General features: G+C 33.5%; 1 protein-coding gene across 6 annotated transcripts in view; it reads left to right on the top strand.

The window, feature by feature from the left end:
- SCLT1 (sodium channel and clathrin linker 1) overlaps positions 1 to 18958 on the top strand; it is a 179570-nt gene that overhangs the window by 31959 nt on the left and 128653 nt on the right. For all 6 annotated transcript variants that reach the window (XM_032333406.1, XM_032333409.1, XM_032333407.1 and 3 more), the window contains 3 exons: positions 9791 to 9926; positions 15582 to 15704; positions 17764 to 17829. In XM_032333406.1, coding sequence (XP_032189297.1) covers positions 9791 to 9926; positions 15582 to 15704; positions 17764 to 17829 — 325 coding nt within the window. The remainder of the gene's footprint in view (positions 1 to 9790; positions 9927 to 15581; positions 15705 to 17763; positions 17830 to 18958) is intronic.

Genomic DNA, 18958 nt, shown 5'->3' with positions numbered 1-18958 from the left:
GCTCAGTCAGTTAAGTGTCTGCCTTAGGCTCAGGTCATGGTCTTGGGGTCCTGGGATTGAGCCCTGCTGCAGGCTCCCTGCTCAGTGAGGAGTCTGCTTCTCCCTTTCCCTCTGCCCCTCACCCTTACCCCATTATGCACGCTTGTGCTCCATCTCAAATAAATAAAATCTTAAAACAAAACAAACAGGCACAGATAATTTAACTACATTTTCAACTTAACTCCTGAGATGAAAAGGAATTGAAAACTGAAATTAAAAACTTCTTAGAATAAACAACATATCAAACTAGTGAGATGTAGCCAGACTAGTACTTAGAACATAAATCAATTAAAAAATAAAATTGAAAATAAGTGAACTAGGGAGTTTTGTTTACAATGATATCAAGACTAGGTAATCAGACTCCTGAGAAAAACTAGAAATTCTAGAAAAAAACTAGAAAATTGGGACCAAAATTTGACAACAGATCTATTTAAATGAATTGGACTCAATGGAGAATTATAGGGAAAGACTAGGAAAAAAATGAAATCCAGGGATATGAGCCTGCTTTTTGGAGATGCCTTCCCCTAAGTAAATCTCCCTATCCTGGAGAAGGTGAAGAGAGGTTGAAAAACTGAGCTTGAAACAAATTTATAGGGCTAGAGAGATTAAATTTGAAAGTCAGGGGCCATTAGATTTGAGGGTGAGTGGCTCAGGAACTTTCCAGGCATTGGGTTGGGATACCCTAGAAGAGTGACCCCCAAAATATACTAGTCCTAAAAAGATCTAAAACATAGCTAGGAATTATCTGAATCTCTGATGTTGATATAAGGTGATCAGAAATTGATAATGCACCCAGCCACCTGTGGGGGAAAAAAGAAGACTGTTTTAGAGGAAGATAACATTATTGCTAGACCTCACAATATCTCCAAATATTTTTACATGTAATATCAGGTTCATATTTTTAAGACAGCACAGCTTTTTAAAATTGATAAGAAATAATAGAAATAGAATAATAGAAATAATAGAAAAAAATCCACAGGACTGGTCTTTAAAATAACTCTGCTTAATATGTTCAATGAAAAAAGACAACTTTGAGAATGTTGATAAGAGAAAAGGGAATGCTAAAAAAAAAAAAACACCAAACCGAAATTCTGAAACTGAAAAAAAAATAATGAGATAAGATATAACTAAAGCGAGAATTAATGGAATCTAGTCCAAGTCTGAAGAAAATATCCTAAATGAATATCAGAGAGACGAGAGGATTAAAAAATACAGGAAATAATATAAGAGACATAAGAGAAATAGTGCAAAGGGCTAAAATTCATATAACTTGAGTCCCAGAAAGAGAGGGCAGAAAGACATTGATCCACAAATTAAAGAAACACCATGTATCATAAGCAGGATGGTACAAAAAACTATAGATACATTATTGTAAGATTAAGTACGTAAAGACAATTTTTTAAAATGTTCAAAGCAGAAAAATTTATCTTCGAAGAAACAGCAGTAAGCCATAAATGAACTTCTCAACAGAAATGATGGAAATAGGGAGACAGTGGAATATCTTCAAAGCTGAAAGAAAAACTATTAACTTAAAATTATGTATCTAATGAAACATTTTTCTAGAAGTCAAATAAGTACACTTTCAGATGAAAAGTGGAGAAAATTATCATTAGCAAAATTAAAATCTTAGGATATTCTATAAAAAAAAAGGAAAGGGTAACTCTGAGAGAAAGTCTAATAAAGATAACTGTTCTGCAACGATAATAATGTTTCTAAAATATCTGTAGAGAATTAAAATACAAGGCAGCAATATCATAAATTTGGGAAAAGGGTAAATAGAGTTAAAATATTCTGAGCTTCCAGCATTACTCAAAAAAAAAAAAAAAAAAATAGATGGGGCGCCCGAGTGGCTCAGTGGGTTAAAGCCTCTGCCTTCGGCTCAGGTCATGATCTCGGGGTCCTGGGATCAAGCCCCACATCGGGCTCTTTGCTCAGCAGGGAGCCTGCTTTCCTTCCTCTCTCCGCCTGCCTCTCTGCCTACTTGTGATCTCTCTCTGTCAAATAAATAAAAATAAAATATTAAAAAAAAATAGAATACTAATTTAGTTTTGCTAATTCTATAAGCATGTTATAATCTCGGATAGACACTGAAAGTAAAGAATCCTATAACTGCCAGGCTAATAGAGTAGAAAGATAGAATAATAAAAACATATAGAACAATAGGAACGCTCTCTCATTGCTGGTGGAAAAGCAAAATGTACAGTCACCAAGGAAGACAGTTTGGTGGTCTCTTAAAAAATGAAACTTATTCTTATCATAACAATCCAGCAATCATACTCCTTGATATTTACCTAAAGGAGTTGAAAACTTTTGTCTACACAAAAACCTGCAAATGAATATTTATGGCAGCTTTATTCACAGTTGCCAAAACTTGGGAACAACCAAGATGTCCTTCAATAGGTGAACAGATGGCGCCTGGGTGGCTCAGTGGGTTAAGCCGCTGCCATCGGCTCAGGTCATGATCTCAGGGTCCTGGGATCGAGTCCCGCATCGGGCTCTCTGCTCAGCAGGGAGCCTGCTTCCTCCTCTCTCTCTGCCTGCCTCTCTGCCTACTTGTGTTCTCTGTCAAATAAATAAATAAAATCTTAAAAAAAAAAATAGGTGAACAGATAAATAAACTGTGGTACATTCAAACTATGGAATATTATTCAGCAATAAAAGAGAAATGAACTATCAAGCCAGGAGAAGATATGAAGGAGCCCTAAATAGATAATACTTAGTGAAAGAAGCCAATCTGAGAAGGTTACAGATTGTATGATTCCAAACTGTGTGCCATTCTGAAAAAGGCAAAACAATGGAGAAAAGGAGCACCTGGGTGGTGCAGTTGGTTGGGCGTCCAGCTCTTGATTTCTGCTCAGATCATGATCTCAGGATTGTGAGATCAAACACCAAAGTCTGTTTGCACACACTCTCTCAAATAAAGAATCTTAAAAAAAAAAAAAAACCTGTGGAGACAATAAAATAATCAGTGGTTACAAGGGGTTGGGGGAGGGGGTGGGAGTAGAGTGGATGAAAAGGCAGAGCACATAGGATTTTTAGGACAGTGAAATTATTCTGTAAGACACTAGTAATGGATACATGTCATTATAGGATGTACAACACTAAGAGTGAATCTTAATGTAAACTATAGACTTTGGATAATTGTGTCAATGTAGGTTTATCGGTTACAACAAAATGTACTACTCTGGTGGGGGAGGTCATGCTGGAGGGGCCAAAGGGTAAACTGAGGAATCTCTGTTTTCTGCTCACTTTTGCTGTGAACTTAAGACTACTCAAAAATTCTTATTTTTTTAAAAAGAGTCACCTAAAATGATCACATTAAAAAAAATCAAAAGAAAGCACATAAGTAGAGAAAATCATAATAGGCAGACATAGAAATAAATACTAAGGTAGTATATATAAGTCCAAATATATCAGTAATTAAATTTCAATGTATTACATGCTACAAATAGAAGAGGTATATCAGCTACATATAGAAGAATGAAACTGGACCATTCCCTTATACTATACACAAAGATATACTCAAAATGGATGAAAGACCTCAGTGTTAGACAGGAATGCATCACATTCCTAGAGGAGAACATAGGCAGTTACCTCTTGGAAATCAGCCACCATAACTTCTTTCAAGACACATCTCCAGAGGCAAGTGAAACAAAAGCAAAAATGAACTTTTGAGACCTCATCAAGATAAAAAGCTTCCACACAGCAAAGGAAACCGTCAGTAAAACTAAAAGGCATTCCAGGGAATAGAGGAAGATATTTGCAATAACATTACAGATAAGGACTAATATTCAAGATCTGTGAAGAACTTCTCACACTCAACACTCAAAAAACTAATAACCCAGTTAGAAAGTGGGAAGAAGACATGAACAGACACTTCTCAAAAACACATACAAATGGCTAACAGACATGAAAAAATGCTCTACATCACTAGCCATCAGGAAATACAAATCAAAACCACCTAACAACAGTTAGAATGATAAAAATCAACAAAACAGGCAACAACAAACATTGATGAGGGTGTGGAGAAAGGGGAACCCTCTTACACAGTTGGTGGGAATACAAGTTGGTACAGCTACTCTAGAAACCAGTATGGAGGATCCTCAAGATGTTAAGAATAGAGCTACCTTATGATCCAGCAATTGCACTACTGGGTATTTATCCCAAAGATAGAGATGTAGTGAAAAGAAGGGGCACATGCACCTTAATGTTCATAGCAGCAGTGTCTATAATAGCCAAACTGTGGAAGAAGCTGAGATGCCTTTCAACAGATAAATGGATAAAGAAGATGTGGTACTTATATACAATGAAGTATTATTCAGCCATCAAAAACAATGAATACCCAACCCACCTTTTGCATCTACGTGGATGGAACTGGAAGGGATTATGTTAAGGCAGTAAGTCAAGCAGAGAAAGACAATTATCATATGGCTTCAGCATAACCAGTAGCATGGAGGACCATAGGGGAAGGGAGGGAATTCCAAAGGGGGATAAATTAAAGAGGGAGATGAACCATGAGAGAAGATGGGCTCCAAGAAACAATCTGTGGATTCCAGAAGGGAAAGGGGACAGGGGAGGGGTTAATAAGGTGATGGGTATTGAGGAGGGCACGTGCTGTGATGAGCACTTGGTGTTACTCTTAACTGATGAATCGTTGAACACTACGTCAAAAACTAATTATGTACTCTACAGTGACTAACTGAGCATAATAAAAAAAAGTGATGTATCGGTGGAGATTAAAAAAAGAAACCAATTATGATATACTTCTCAGAGAGATTCCTAAAATGTAAAATAAAATGGATGCAGATGAAAGGATGGAAAATAGATCCATCATGCAAGTACTACCAAAAGAAAGCTGATAATGTTGGACACAGTAGACTTTAATGAAGAACAGATTATTAGATGTAAAAAGAGATATTTCATAATGATAAAAGATTCAGTTTTCCCAAAAGATATGACAGTTTTAAATTTGTAAGCACTCAGTAACAAAGGCTCAGATGGAAAATTTTCAAATTTTCTGTTCTTCTAGAATCAAAAAATTCAATTATAGCACTGAGTGGCAAGACAGACCAATTAAATTTTTTTAGGCACTTAAAAATGTCAATAACGAAAGGTTATTTTTATTTAGTTTTTATTTATTTGAGAGAGAGTGAAAGAGGGCACGAGAGAGGGTAGGGTTAGAGGAAGAAGCAGACTCTCCACTGAGCAGGGAGCTGGATGTGGGACTCGATCCTGGGACTCCAGGATTAAGACCTGAGCCGAAGGCAGTCGATTAACAAACCGAGCCCCACAAAAGGTTATTTTTAAATATGCTTTACTATTTTTTAAATATTTACTTTTCCCAACAGAAAATGTTTAGTAAGAGAAAAATGACCAAAATATAAATATAACAAGATTTTTTTTTTTAAAGATTTATTTGTCAGAGAGAAAGCATAAGCAGAGGGAGAAGCAGGCAGAAGGAGAAGCAGAGTTCCTGCTGAGCAAGGAGCCCAGTGCGGTACTTGATCCCAGCACCCTGGGATCATGACCTCAGCCAAAAGCTTAACCTACTGAGCCACCCAGGCGTCCCTATAACAAGAATTTTTAAAAAGGCACCCCAGGGGTGCCTGGATGGCTCAGTTGGTTAAGCAACTTTATTTTAAATGGATGGATGCAGTTTCTTTGCCTTCGGTTCAGGTTATGATCCCAGGGTCCTGTTCCTTGCTCAGCAGGGAGCCTGCTGCTCTCTCTCCCTCTGCCTGCTGCTCCTTCTGTTTGTGCTCTCTCCCTCTTTCTCTGTCAAATAAATAAATAAAATTTTTTAAAAATTAAAATAAAAAGGCATCCCAAACCCCAGAGAAAAACTGTGATAGTAGGAAATACAAACGGATCGCTCTCAGTAATTGAAAAAACAAGCAAACGACAACAACAACAAAAGGGTATGTGATATTTGAACAATGAAGTTAACAAATCTGTAAGGGACATATATTGAATACTAATACCCAACACCTTCAGAATACATAGTCATTCAAAGTACACATACAACATTTCCACAATTAACCAGTTTGAAAAAGTAACTCAGGGATTTTTAAAGTATCAGAATTACTCTGCTTATGTTCTTTGATGACAGTGAAAGTTATACTAGAATTCAAATTTTTTAAAGATAACTAGAAAATCCCCAACTTTAGTTAAGCAACTTCTCAATATTACATATAGGTCAAAGGATTGACAATGAAAAATTAGAGCATGTTTTTAACTGATCGATAATGAAAATAAAGCGATAAAACTTATAGGTTGTAGCTAAGGCCATTCTTAGAGGAGAATCCAAAGTCTTAACTGTATATATTAGAAAAGAAAGCCTTAAAATCAGTGATCTCTAAGAATTTGCAAAAGAGGTTAGAAAAAGAACAGTAAACTAACAGTAACCTAAGGAATTATAAAATACCTAGGGAATCTGGGTACACTGGGTAAGAGCCAGCAGACGTTGAAAACTCCCAAGATTGGACACCCAGCCCTAAGTACTAAATATACTAAAACAAAAATAAGCTATATATAGGTAGTCCTTGCTACGTATGCTAGAGCGGGACCTTAAAAATGACCATGCAAGGTGAAACTGTGGAAAGTGATCTTAATAATCAATGGAAGAAAATTATGATTTTTCTGTGACCTTTAAAATTTTTTATAAAAATGCTAATAGCTGTCTTACTGTTGTTTATAACTGTACTGTTGATTATAAGGGATAGGTTTTGTTATTTTTTTTTTTACAAAGAAAACATTTTAATTAATGTTTCTAATGTTTTTATTGTAAGTGAATATTAACTTTACTGTTTTTTTCATTTCATTCAAAATTACTCTAGGAGGTTTACCTGAGTTGACTTATGATGAAAATATCTGTATAATGGAAATAATGGAATATTATGCCATCATTAAAGTATTTTTAGGGAAATATTTTATAATCTGGAAGAATGCATATGTTTCAATAATAAAGTTTAAAAGCCAGGTTATAAGATATTAGCAGTATGGTATATCTGTCTATTTTTAATGGAGAGCAAAAATTCTGCTAGAAAATATATCACACCATTACAATGGTTTTTCTCTGGGACTTGGGATGTCTTTTTTAAAACCCTTACTATATTTTATATTATGAAGTATTTTTTAAGATACCAGAAATATTTAAACCCATAATTTTATGTGCAGTTAATCTTCGACAAAAAAACGAAGTATATGCAATGGGAAAAAGACAATCTCTTCAACAACTGATGTGGGAAAACTGGACAACTACACGCCAAAGAATGAAACTGGACCATTTTCTTACACCAGGCACAATAATAAATCCAAAATCCTGAAACCATAAAAATCCTGGAAGAGAGCATAGGCAGAAATGTCACTGACATTAGCTATAGCAATAATTTTTTAGATAGGTCTTCTGAGACAACGAAACAAGAACAATAATAAAATACTAGAACTCATCAAAATAAATAGCTTATGCATAACAAAGGAAACAATCAGCAAAACTAAAAGGCAGCTTACAGATTGGAAGAAGATATTTGCAAATGACATATCTGCTAAATAGTATTCAAAATATACCAAGAACTTACATAACTCAACACCAAGAAACCAAATAATCCAATTTAAAAATGGGGAGAAGACATGAACATATATTTCTCCAAAGAAAACATAGGTGCCCAACATCTGAAAAGAGGCTGAATAGCATTCCTCATCAGGGAAATCAAATCAAAACCATAGATACTACCTTACACCTGTCAGAATAGCTATAATCAGAAACACAAGAGACAGCAAGTGTTGGCAAGGATGTGGAAAAAAAAGAACACTTGTGCACTGTTGGTTTGGAATCCAAAATTGTGTACTCACTGTAGAAAACAGTATGGAAGGTCCTCAGAAAGGTAAAAATAAAACTATACTACAATCCAGTAATTGTACTACTGGATATTTACCCACAGAATACAGAAACACTGATTTGAAAAGATATATGCAACCCTATGTTTATTGCAGCATTATTTACAGTAGCCAAATTAAGGAAGCAGCCCAAGTATTCATGATGAATGGATAAAGAAGTTGTGGGTATGTGTGTGTATACACCTGCAATGGAGTATTAGTCACCCTTTAAAAAAAAGAATGAAATCTTGCCATTTACGATGACGTGGATCAAGTTAGAGTATAATGTTAAGTGAAATAAGTCAGTCAAAGAAAGACAAATACCATACAATTTCACTCACAAGTGGAATTTTAGATACAAAACAAGTGAATACAGGGGGCGTAGAAAAGAGACAAACCAAGAAACATGGCCTTAGATGTAGAGAACAAACTGATGGTTCCCAGGAGGGGTGGAGGGTGAAATAAGTGATGGGGATTAAGGAATGCACTTGTGTATAGAATTGTTGAATTGCTGTATTGTATGCCTGAAACTAATGTAACACTATATGTTAACTATATTGAATTTAACTATATTGAAATTAAAATTAAAAATTTAGAGGTGCCTGGGTGGCTCAGTCTTTAAGTGTCTGCCTTCAGCTTAGGTCATGATCCCAGAGTCCTGGGCTCCCTGCTCAGTAGGAAATGTGTTCTCCCTCTCCCACTCCCCACTGCTTGTGTTCTCTCTCTCATTGTCTTTCTCTCTGTCAAATAAATAAAATCTTAAAGAGAAATTAAATTAAAAACTAAAATAAAAACCAAAGAATACTAGAAATATTTTAAAATATGAATGTGTTATTGATAAAATTTTTAACTAGGAAATAATCAGCAACCTCTGCCCTTTCCTTAGGGAGTAATTAATTTTTTTGTTGTTTCTAAAGTTAATTATTCTATGAGTTTCATGTGTTTGATGAACTTTGCTTTCAATGAATATATTCTAAAAATTAAGATTGAAGTTTTCTAGTTTCAAGGAGATTTTTAATATCAGCAGGTAATTCTCTTTATTTTAAATGGATGGATGCAGTTTCTTTGGGAAACTACCTTGAGATGTGTTTATTATAAATAATATTTTCTGCTTATAATTTATACATTAAAGATTTTTAAGTTTTTCTGATACTATAAATGTATTTTTCCTTTTAGGTTTGTATCATTTTAAAGTAAATCAGTCTTTTAATGTGTACTTCTATAGCTTTCTTTTGCTAGCTGTTTTAAAATATAAAATATTTGTAATTTAATGTTAAGATTAATATTGAATTTAAGGTTTTCAGAGTTATGGTCAAGCTTATGTAAAATATGCTGAAATGTAAAGCCTCTAATCATCTTGATTGCATAACTAGCAACAACTTTATTCTACTCTGTTTATTAACTGGATTAAGTGAGATGTTAACTGAGTTTTGTGAAACACAATGTAGACAATAAATAATTCAACAATATTTTATATCCATTTCCTTTTAATTGACTACATGAAACCACGGTTACAGTTCCATTTTTTTTCTGAATTGCTTGTTTCATAAATTAATAAGATATAATATCTGAATTTTACCTTCTTGAATAACTAAAATCTCCTTAGGACAAACAGAATTATGTTTGAATTAATTATGACAAATTTAATGTATTTGAAATTGTTATATTTTTATTTTCACAGCACAGTATTTAATGGTGATTAACAATTTAATTTTTGAAGTCTACTTAAAACTTATTTTTGTGTAAAGAATTATTTTAAATAAATTATTTTAAAGACTGTTTTTTGTGTACAAATGTTTATTTAGTTTACCTTCAAATAGTGATAACTGTTGGTAAAATGAAATTACATTATTACTGTGTTAACTCTTTTCTGAAGGTTGCACAGCGAATTAAAAAATGCTGTTGAAAAGCAACTGGAGACCCTTCCCTTTGGCATAGATACGGGAAATGATATGTATACAGATGATGAAACAGCCAAGAATTTACGAGAACAATTACAACTAGCCAATCAAGTGAGTGATGTAAATTTTTTAAACTATATTCTGAATAAACAGAATCTATGTTAATCATTATTTATGAATGATAACAACAGAATAGCAAAATTAGTACTTACTGATTTTCTACAATTTATAAGAATAGTTAACAGCTAACAAACTTGTAATATATACCCTCCCTAGTTGTTAAAAATATAGCTACCAAATGTATATTTTAATTGAATCATAAATCTTTTGACATGATTTTTATGTCTTATAAAAATATATTAATGCCAGGAGTGCCTGGATGGCTCAGTGGGTTGGGCATCTGACTTGATTTTGGCTCAGGTTGTGGCATTGAACACTGCATCTGGCTCCATGTTAAGGAGAGTCTGCATGAGATTCTCTCTCTCCTCCTGCCCCTCCCCCAACTCGCTCACATGCATGCGTGCACTCTCTTTCTCTAAAATAAATAAATAAATCTTTAAAATATATATTTTAATGCCCTAAAAAATTTTTAAGGAAAAAAATAATTATCTACTCAGCTAAATTTACATTTTTAGTTTTCTGTGTTTTCTTCTGATATGGTGTTTTCCTCAATTTTCAGAGAGTATAGAATTATATTTCTCAAAAATTGTACTTCTTCTAATTACTTCTCCTTTTTTCCTCCCTCATAGTAATTGAATTATTTGGGAAGCTATGTTATATATACCTTGTTTTCAACACTGAAAATGTATAATCATACATAAGGGAATTTTGGGTTTTTTTAATCTTTTTTTAAAGATTTCATTTTTTTGCTTGACAGAAAAATAGCACAACTAGTCACAGCAGCAAGCAGAGGGAGAGGGAGAAGCAGCCTCTCCGCCGAGCAGAGAGCCTGACATGGGGGCTCAGTCCAGGACCTTGGGATCATAACATGAGGCAAAGGCAGCTGCTTAACTGGCTGAGCCACCCAAGAGCTCCAGGAATTTTCTTTTAATTTACAGTTTTATATCCTAGGCATCTCATATCTGTATGGATTTGAAACTCTGTTCTGCTTTCTAGCTGTGTGGATTTGAAACTCTGTTCTGCTTTCTAGCTGTGTGTCTCAGTTTCTTCATTTATAAATAGAGATTACAAATTCTTCATTGCAATTTCGATTTTATAGTTATGTATGGAAAATCATTTTTTGTGCCCTACAAATTTAGTTTTAGAATTCTGATACTTATGAAAGTGATATTTAACTGATTAAATTAAACTGGATTTAAACAGTCTGTATTTACCATAATAAAAGAGCTTGTATTTATTTATTTTTTAAAGGAACGTGTATTAAACTGATTTTTTTTTTCATGTGTAAAGGGAAGGGATTTGAAAAAGTAATAGAGGAAAAAAATAATGAGAAAGCATACTCTTCCAAACTTTTCCAACTTTCAAGCTCTAGTTTGAACTCTGTTCAAAATAATAATATCAGAAAGGATTGGTGAATATTTATATAGAAGTAAATGGAAATTAAGCCATGTGAAGGCTTTCTAACAGGCTATCAAAATTAGTGCACAATATGCAATTCTTGATACTCTAGAAAAAGATTATGATAGACCATATGTAAAACAACCCCCTGTTACATACCTTAAATATATACAATGATTATGGGTTTTTTTTTTCAACTTTGTTTATTTATTTGACAGAGAGAGAGAGATAGGAAGAGAGGGAATATAGGCAAGGGGAGTGGGAGAGGGAGAATCAGGCTCCCTGCTGCAGGGCTCCATCCCAGGACCCTGGGATCATGACCTGAGCTGAAGGCAGATGCTAAATGACTGAGCCACCCAGGTGTTCCATACAATGATTATTTGTCAGTCATACCTCAAAAAAACTGAAAAAAAATTTTTTTTAAAGAGGAAGTGAAATGAAAACTAGATAAGATTTGTAATTTCAAAAGACAAAACAAAAACAGAACCCTGTCTCAAAAAGATCTCTCTGCAGTACTTTTGTTGCTATAATTTCCAATGTGAAATTTTATTAAAACTTCAAAATTACTTACTCTTTTTTTCTTATTAAACCAAACTTGTTCTCTCATTCCTTATCTTTTCCTCCTCCTGCCTGTCCTCTCTTTGCCTTTCTCCTTCTACATTTTGCTCCACCTCACATTTTTTCTCTGAACATGGTTCTTTTTTTTTTGCTACATTTTGGATCTGTCACTCCACAGAAGATTTGATGAGGTCCAACTGAGCAGTCAAAAAGGAAAAAGCTGATTGGTTATAAACAAATTTCCCACAAAATCTATAATGTACTTTTTAAATATAAAATTTCAACTGAATGAGAGTTTAGGCAATCTTATGAAATATAAATAATAGAAGATGTTAATAATGCAATAGTATCAAAACAGTGATGTCAGATATTCTGCTTATGGTTCATATATGTCTAAGTATTTTGTTTTTAAGGTGGGATAAAACATAAAACTGTTTTGGTATCACTAAATTGAAAGACCTTTGTGTTATACATGAAGACTAGCTGAATCCAAACTGAAGAGATGAAAACTAAGTTAAATACAATTTATAGTAAAAAATAGAATAATTTTTATATTATGTTTTATCAAAGTAATAAACATGAAGAACTTGACTATTCAGATATCTTCATTTATTTCACAAGTATTAATTAGATGTCTATTAAATATCAGGCACTGATAGGCAAATCGTTGAGGATACAGTACAGAGTGTTGATCCTTGCTTTCGTGGAAAACAGGCTTTTGTTTCAAAAAAACCTCTCACCAGACTTCTTGAGTTTGTTCTCTATTCTGTTTTCTAGCTCTGTAATGTTGGAAATGTCTTTTGTATCTTACTTTCATTTATATAGAGAGATTATAATAATTCTTATCTTATGGAGTTCTTATGGTAATTCAGAAATTCCCATAAAGCACTTAATGTAATAACTAACACACATGTAAATTAATCAATTTACCTATTATTTTTATCATCATCATTGTGAAAGAGGAAGGTAATTAAAATTGAGTTCAAAAGCTGTTGGGTAAAGCAAGTAAAATTGCCTCGGGAGCTGATAACATTATTAAAATATTAAGTACCTAACTTAATATTTTTAGTTTGGAGTATTTTGTTCTGATAGTATGATTTGTAAAAATCTCTCTGGAGGGCACATTGGCAGTAAGAGCCTTAGAAGTGTTTATATCCTTTGACCAATTAATTAGATTAGGATATCACATAGATTGTAGGAATATATCCTAAGAAACTGTGTGAAAATTGATGAATAAATATGTGTGTTATACTATTATATATGATAATGAAAATTAGGAATAGTTTAAAAATCTAATAATACGGAATCACTTATATTGTGATTTTTCAAATAATGGGTTATATACCATTTAAAGAATTTATATTAGTACATTGGTTCTTAATTTTTTTGTGCATTATATTCTCCTAAGAGCTTTTTGAAATAGAGATTATTATTCCCCTTTCCCAAGCTTCTGATTCAAGAAGTCTAGGCTCAGTAGTTTTGTGTTTTTAACAGTTTCTGAGGTAATGCTGATGGTTTAGTCCTGTGAGAACCACTGCTTTAGAGAATTGGTTTTCTAACTATTTGTCCAGATAATTCTTACCATCAGGCAGGTTTGTAAAACTGCAAACTTTTGAGGTTATGATGTGTCTTTCTGACCATTCTACTGAGAAGAAAATGTTCTTAAGGAATTGAAATGAATTGTCCAGGATCATTCAGCCAGAAATCAGGGATTGAATTCAAGCCTTATGGCTCCAGATTCTGTTTGTCTACAAATTTTAAAACTATGTAAGTTTTAGGCAAAACTAACCGATGATGTAAGGATAGTAGTTACTTTGAGGGAATAGTAGTATCTTGAAGAAAGGGCTATCAGGCTTCTAGGTGCTAGTAATAACATTCTCTTTCTTGAACTGTGTGCTGGTTACATAGGTTCAGCCACTTTGTGAAAATTCATGATTTTCATGTGTGTTTTCTGAATGCATGTTATACTTCAGTAATAGTTTCCTTAAAACATATGAACCTCTATTTATTTTAAATGTATATTCTTTATCTTCTTAGAATGCTTATCTTTTCCCTATACCTTGTTACATTCATACTAAAACAGAGTGGATTAGTTCTGACCTGGGATTTAAAAGTTTGGGCTTTGGGGGCACCGGGTTGCACAGTTGGGTATCTAACTCTTGGTTTTGGCTTAGGTCATGGTCTCAGGGTGGTGGGATTGAGGCCAGTGTTGAGGCCCGCAATGGGTTCTGCACTGAGTGGGGTGTCTGCTTAAGATTTTCCCTCCCTCTCCCCCTCTCTGTATCTCTCTCTCTCTCTCTCTCTCTCTCTTTTTTCAGGTAAATAAGTAAATCTTTTAAAGTTTGGGCTTTGGAAACAAAGAGGTAAAGCTTTCTTCCTGATTCAGTCAACAACTTCCTGAGGAACCCTCAGCAAATGGCCAGAACCTGTTCTACTTTTCTTTTTAGACAACAAGAAGAGAATAATGCTCTGTGCCTACTAGCTTAGCATTTCTTACCCTTTTGGTTTCGGGACCCTCCTCCAGGATGCTTAAAAATTATTGTGGACCTTGAAGAACTCTTTTTTTGTGGTTTACATATCTATCAATATCATATTATAGATTAAAACTGAGACATTTTAAAAAACAAATGGGAACTGAAGAACAGATTCCACTACCCATCAGAGAGAGGACATCACATCATATAAACTTTGGAAAACTTCAGTGTACACTCATGAGACAATGAGAGTGAAAAAGGCAAATAATGTCTTCATATTAAAATGAACACAATTTTGACTTCAGGGGTCCCTATATCACACTTTGAGACTTGCTATATTGAAAGAATAGTTAATGACTCGAGAAAACTCTAATTGTAAAATGCCAAGTGAAAATAGTATAGTACACACAGTATATTGTCTGATTCCTAATTTTGTTAAAAGAACAGAAATACAAACTTTTGTTCCAAAATCACATTTAAAAACATGAATACATTCAAAATTTATAAAGATGGTTATACCCAGACACTAGCAGTATTTATTATCAGGTGGTAAAATTACAGGTAATTCTTGTTTTCTGGTTTGCTATATTTTACCAACTTAATACAACATTTATTACTTTTACGATCTGAAAAAAATCTAGTACTGTATTGGGGCAGTTTTCTTCTTTAGTAATTTTTAAGGCTTACATCTTATAGGACAAAAATCGTGCTTTAAATCCTTATCTCTGATTTAAGAGTTAAATTTTAGGGATAAGATCTGAATGAAAAAATTTCAGCATAAGGAATTTCATCTTTAGGTTTATTCTCTGAAACATTTTTGTTTGTTTGTTTGTTTTGTTGTTGTTGTTGTTTTTTAAGAGAGAGAGAGGAGGAGAAAGGGCAGAGGGTGAGAGAAAGTCTTAGGCATGCGGCACACTCAATGCAGAGCCCAGTGCGGGGCTCTGTCTCACAACCCTGAGATCATGGCCTGAGCCAAAATCAAAGGTCAGACGCTTAATCAACTGAGCCACTGAGGCTCCCCTTCTCTGAATTGTTATTAATACAAGTGCATAAATCAGAAATATAACCATATAACTATACCATCTTTACACAAGTTCCATTTTTATTTTTGTGACTTCATATACTAGAATTCATTCTGCAAAACAATATGATTCATTTGTACTATGCAATAGCCTGATAACAGTTTAGTGAATTCTTGATTCTTTTTGTGTTATAGGAAAAAACTCAGGCTATGGAACTCTGGCAGACTGTTTCTCAGGAGCTGGACAGACTTCAGACACTTTACCAGGAACATATGACTGAGGCCCACATTCATGTAGTTGAAAGTCAAAAACAAAAGGTAATTTCGGAGAGAGAGATCCGGAAGAATTTACACTAAAAATTGGCAATGGCTGTCTCTTATTGGTAGGAATATGTTTTAATTTTTTTAAATGTACGTTTGTTTGTATTATATGATTTACTACCATATGTATTGCTTTTGTAATAATAAAAGGCTGTAAATTTTAAAGAGGTATTCTTGGATTTCATGGTTCTCTTACATATCAATTTTCATGTATATCTTCATTCTTGAGAAACTCCATTTTGAAGAGGAATGCCCAAATGTCTCCTGTGTTATTTATGTTAAATCTTTGCTGGTTAGAAAGTTCTTGGACAGTTAAAGCAATGCCTAGTATACATTAGTTTTTATAATGTGATTATCAGTGAAAGCTGTATTTCGTTCTAAGAAGCAGCTATATGATGATTCTGTGTAAATGGACCCCTAGAGCTTATATATTGGCTTGTGACAGGAGCTATTATGGCCAGTGAAGAAACCTGCTCAAATATAATGACAATACTGTGTGAAGTGAAAATGTTAACACTCTTTCAGTTACCTCTAAAATAGATGTCAAGTGTATTCAGCTTAAATTAATCAGAATAGAATTATACAGTAGGAAGAAATCTTAATGATTATTAAGGCATTCTTTCTATCCACAGCTAGGATGATTTTTGTATTCTTTCAAAGTGGACATCTCAGCTTTTGCTTATACCTCTGTTGACAAAAACTTACTATCTCAGAAGACCATCCATTCCATTGAAAAATGTGCCTCCTTGATCCTTCCATTTGTTCTTTTTCTGCTAGAAACATTGAGAACTATGGGGTATTCCAATTTTGATCCCTTTTCTATGGGTTTTGAGAAGGCAGATGTTTAAATATATTTTTATCACTCCTTTCTCTCATTTATGGACTTTCCAAATTCCAGTGTATGAATGTTCCTATTACTATAATCATAATTGGGAATTTCTACCTAAAGGAGTGGCAATAATACTTACATGATGCTTTGCAGTTTACAAAATGGTTTTTCTATATATGCCCATTTGAAAGTAGCCCATATGTAGTCTGAGCAAGACCTTTACCTCTGAGGGAGGGGACTCTCTTGAGGGAGAATGGACAAAATGGTTGAAGGGAATTGAGTAGGGAGATAAAGGCTTCTAGATATCAAATGAATAAGTCATGGGAATAAGAGGCATAATATAGGGAATATAGTCAATGATATTGTAATAACATTGTATGGTGACAGATGGTAGCTATACTTGTAGTAAATCATAGCATAATGTATAGAAAAGTTGAATCACTGTGTTGGTTGTACACTTAAAACTAATGTAACATTATATGTCAACTATATTCAAATTTAAAAAATTATTTTTAAATACACACACGCGGCACTTTATCAAAAAGAAAAGGCTTTTACCTGTGAGATCTAGAAACTATTTGTAATATAAGTGACTACTCTGAGGCTATTTCCTCATCTAGGTCAATCAACTCCTGTGGTATTTTTTTTTTTACCTTTATTCTTGTACTGTAGCTGTGCAGTTAGGTTTTTTTTTTTTGTACAAGCGTTTACAAATAATACTTCATTATCCTTATTTCTTTAGTTATCTATCAGCCTTTAGTTCTGTCATCCAACATATTAATAGCCCCTTACATCATAACAGATAATCATACAGTTGGAAACTTGGGCTTTCAAGCCATGAGACTTTTAAGAACGGATGAGGCAATAATTCCTGTGCCAGGGTTTATATTGTAGTTTTTGAGTAGGTTTGAATGTAGTCTTTCAGTATTGTACAATGTCTCTCCAATATGTCTTTTTACTAATAGAGTGATTTCTAGAAATAATGCTCTTACATAAAACATAAATAGCCATGTTTGTTTCTACATTGTCACCTTATTTAACTTTGTAGTCATTTAAAAAGTAGTCATTTAAAAAATTATTTCTTCAACTGCTAATTCACACAGCAACAGAAAACATCTAAGTTCATCTAGACTTAAGCATAATTATTTTAGACTGATTTTAGGTTAATTTTACATATGGGCTTTAAACAGAATGTTATTCATGTACACCTCTACCTTCCTACTGTAGGATCAATTGACCAAATTTCAACGGTTGACCAAGCAGCTTCATGTAACTAATGAGAACATAGAAATGGTAAGTGAAAATATCCATTTAGTGTACTGTTGATAAAAACTAGAAATTGTGACTTTAATATTTATTTATGCTAATAAAAATCAATAACAGAAAGGCCCACATATGTGAAATGGAAATAAGTAGGCAGTACTCTTTTCTCTTTATCTATCTTTTCCTTTCACATTCAGTAACATGTCTGTGTTCACAATACTTACTGGAGACCTAAAGCTAATATCTTTCTGAGATATCACCTAATCTAATAGTAATCTTAGTGTTCTTGGTGGTACTCTTGAGAGTAATCTAGACTCTGAGCTCCTCAAGAGTAGGACTCAGGCTTTATTCTTAGTATTTCATTTAGCATGCTGGTAGGTATATAATAAGAACTGTGGAACTGTTAAATGAATAACCAGTTTCTTAAGAATAATAGGACATTAAGAATCATTTGTTAGTTAGTTCAACTAACAAATGATTGGTACATCAAATTTAGATGTACCAGTTACACCAATAGATGTAATTGGTACATCTAAATTTCTTTTTTTTTTTTTTCTAAAGGAAATGTAATAGTTAGCCTTCCTTGTTCTGCTCACTACCTTTTTTCTCCTCTCACTTTTCTTTTCCTTTCTTTTTGGAATTTTATTTTACCTCATTGTTGAGTAATACAATTATGACATCCCGGGTAATTCCTCTCTTTCCTTTCTTCAGTTTGCTTAGCACCTCTGCTAATTCTCGTTATTACTTAATGACAATGTCTTTGTTTAACAGTGGAGTTGTGCCATCAAAAGTAAGTTATTCAGTTTTTTTCTGCTTTTCAAAATTTTCTCCTTAACCATGTTAAAAAATATATTAAATAAATTTCACCTTATTTCACTTTTGTTACTTCTAATCACTTAAAATTTTTGATAACATACTTTGTAGACATTTTAAATAGTATTAAAGTACTCCAGAACTAAATGACCGATATCTATAATTAAGAAATCATATTTCTATATGAAATTAATAGTTTAGGAGAGGAGGAGTCAAGATGGCGGAGAAGTAGCATGCTGAGACTACATCAGCTAGCAGGAGATCAGCTAGATAGCTTATCTAAAGATTGCAAACACCTGCAAATCCATCGGCAGATCGAAGAGAAGAAGAACAGCAATTCTGGAAA

The sequence above is a fragment of the Mustela erminea genome, chromosome 2 (assembly GCF_009829155.1).
Source record: "Mustela erminea isolate mMusErm1 chromosome 2, mMusErm1.Pri, whole genome shotgun sequence".
NCBI lineage: Eukaryota > Metazoa > Chordata > Mammalia > Carnivora > Mustelidae > Mustela > Mustela erminea.
Note: the sequence above shows the minus strand (reverse complement) of the source record. Positions and strands in the feature narration are given on the sequence as shown.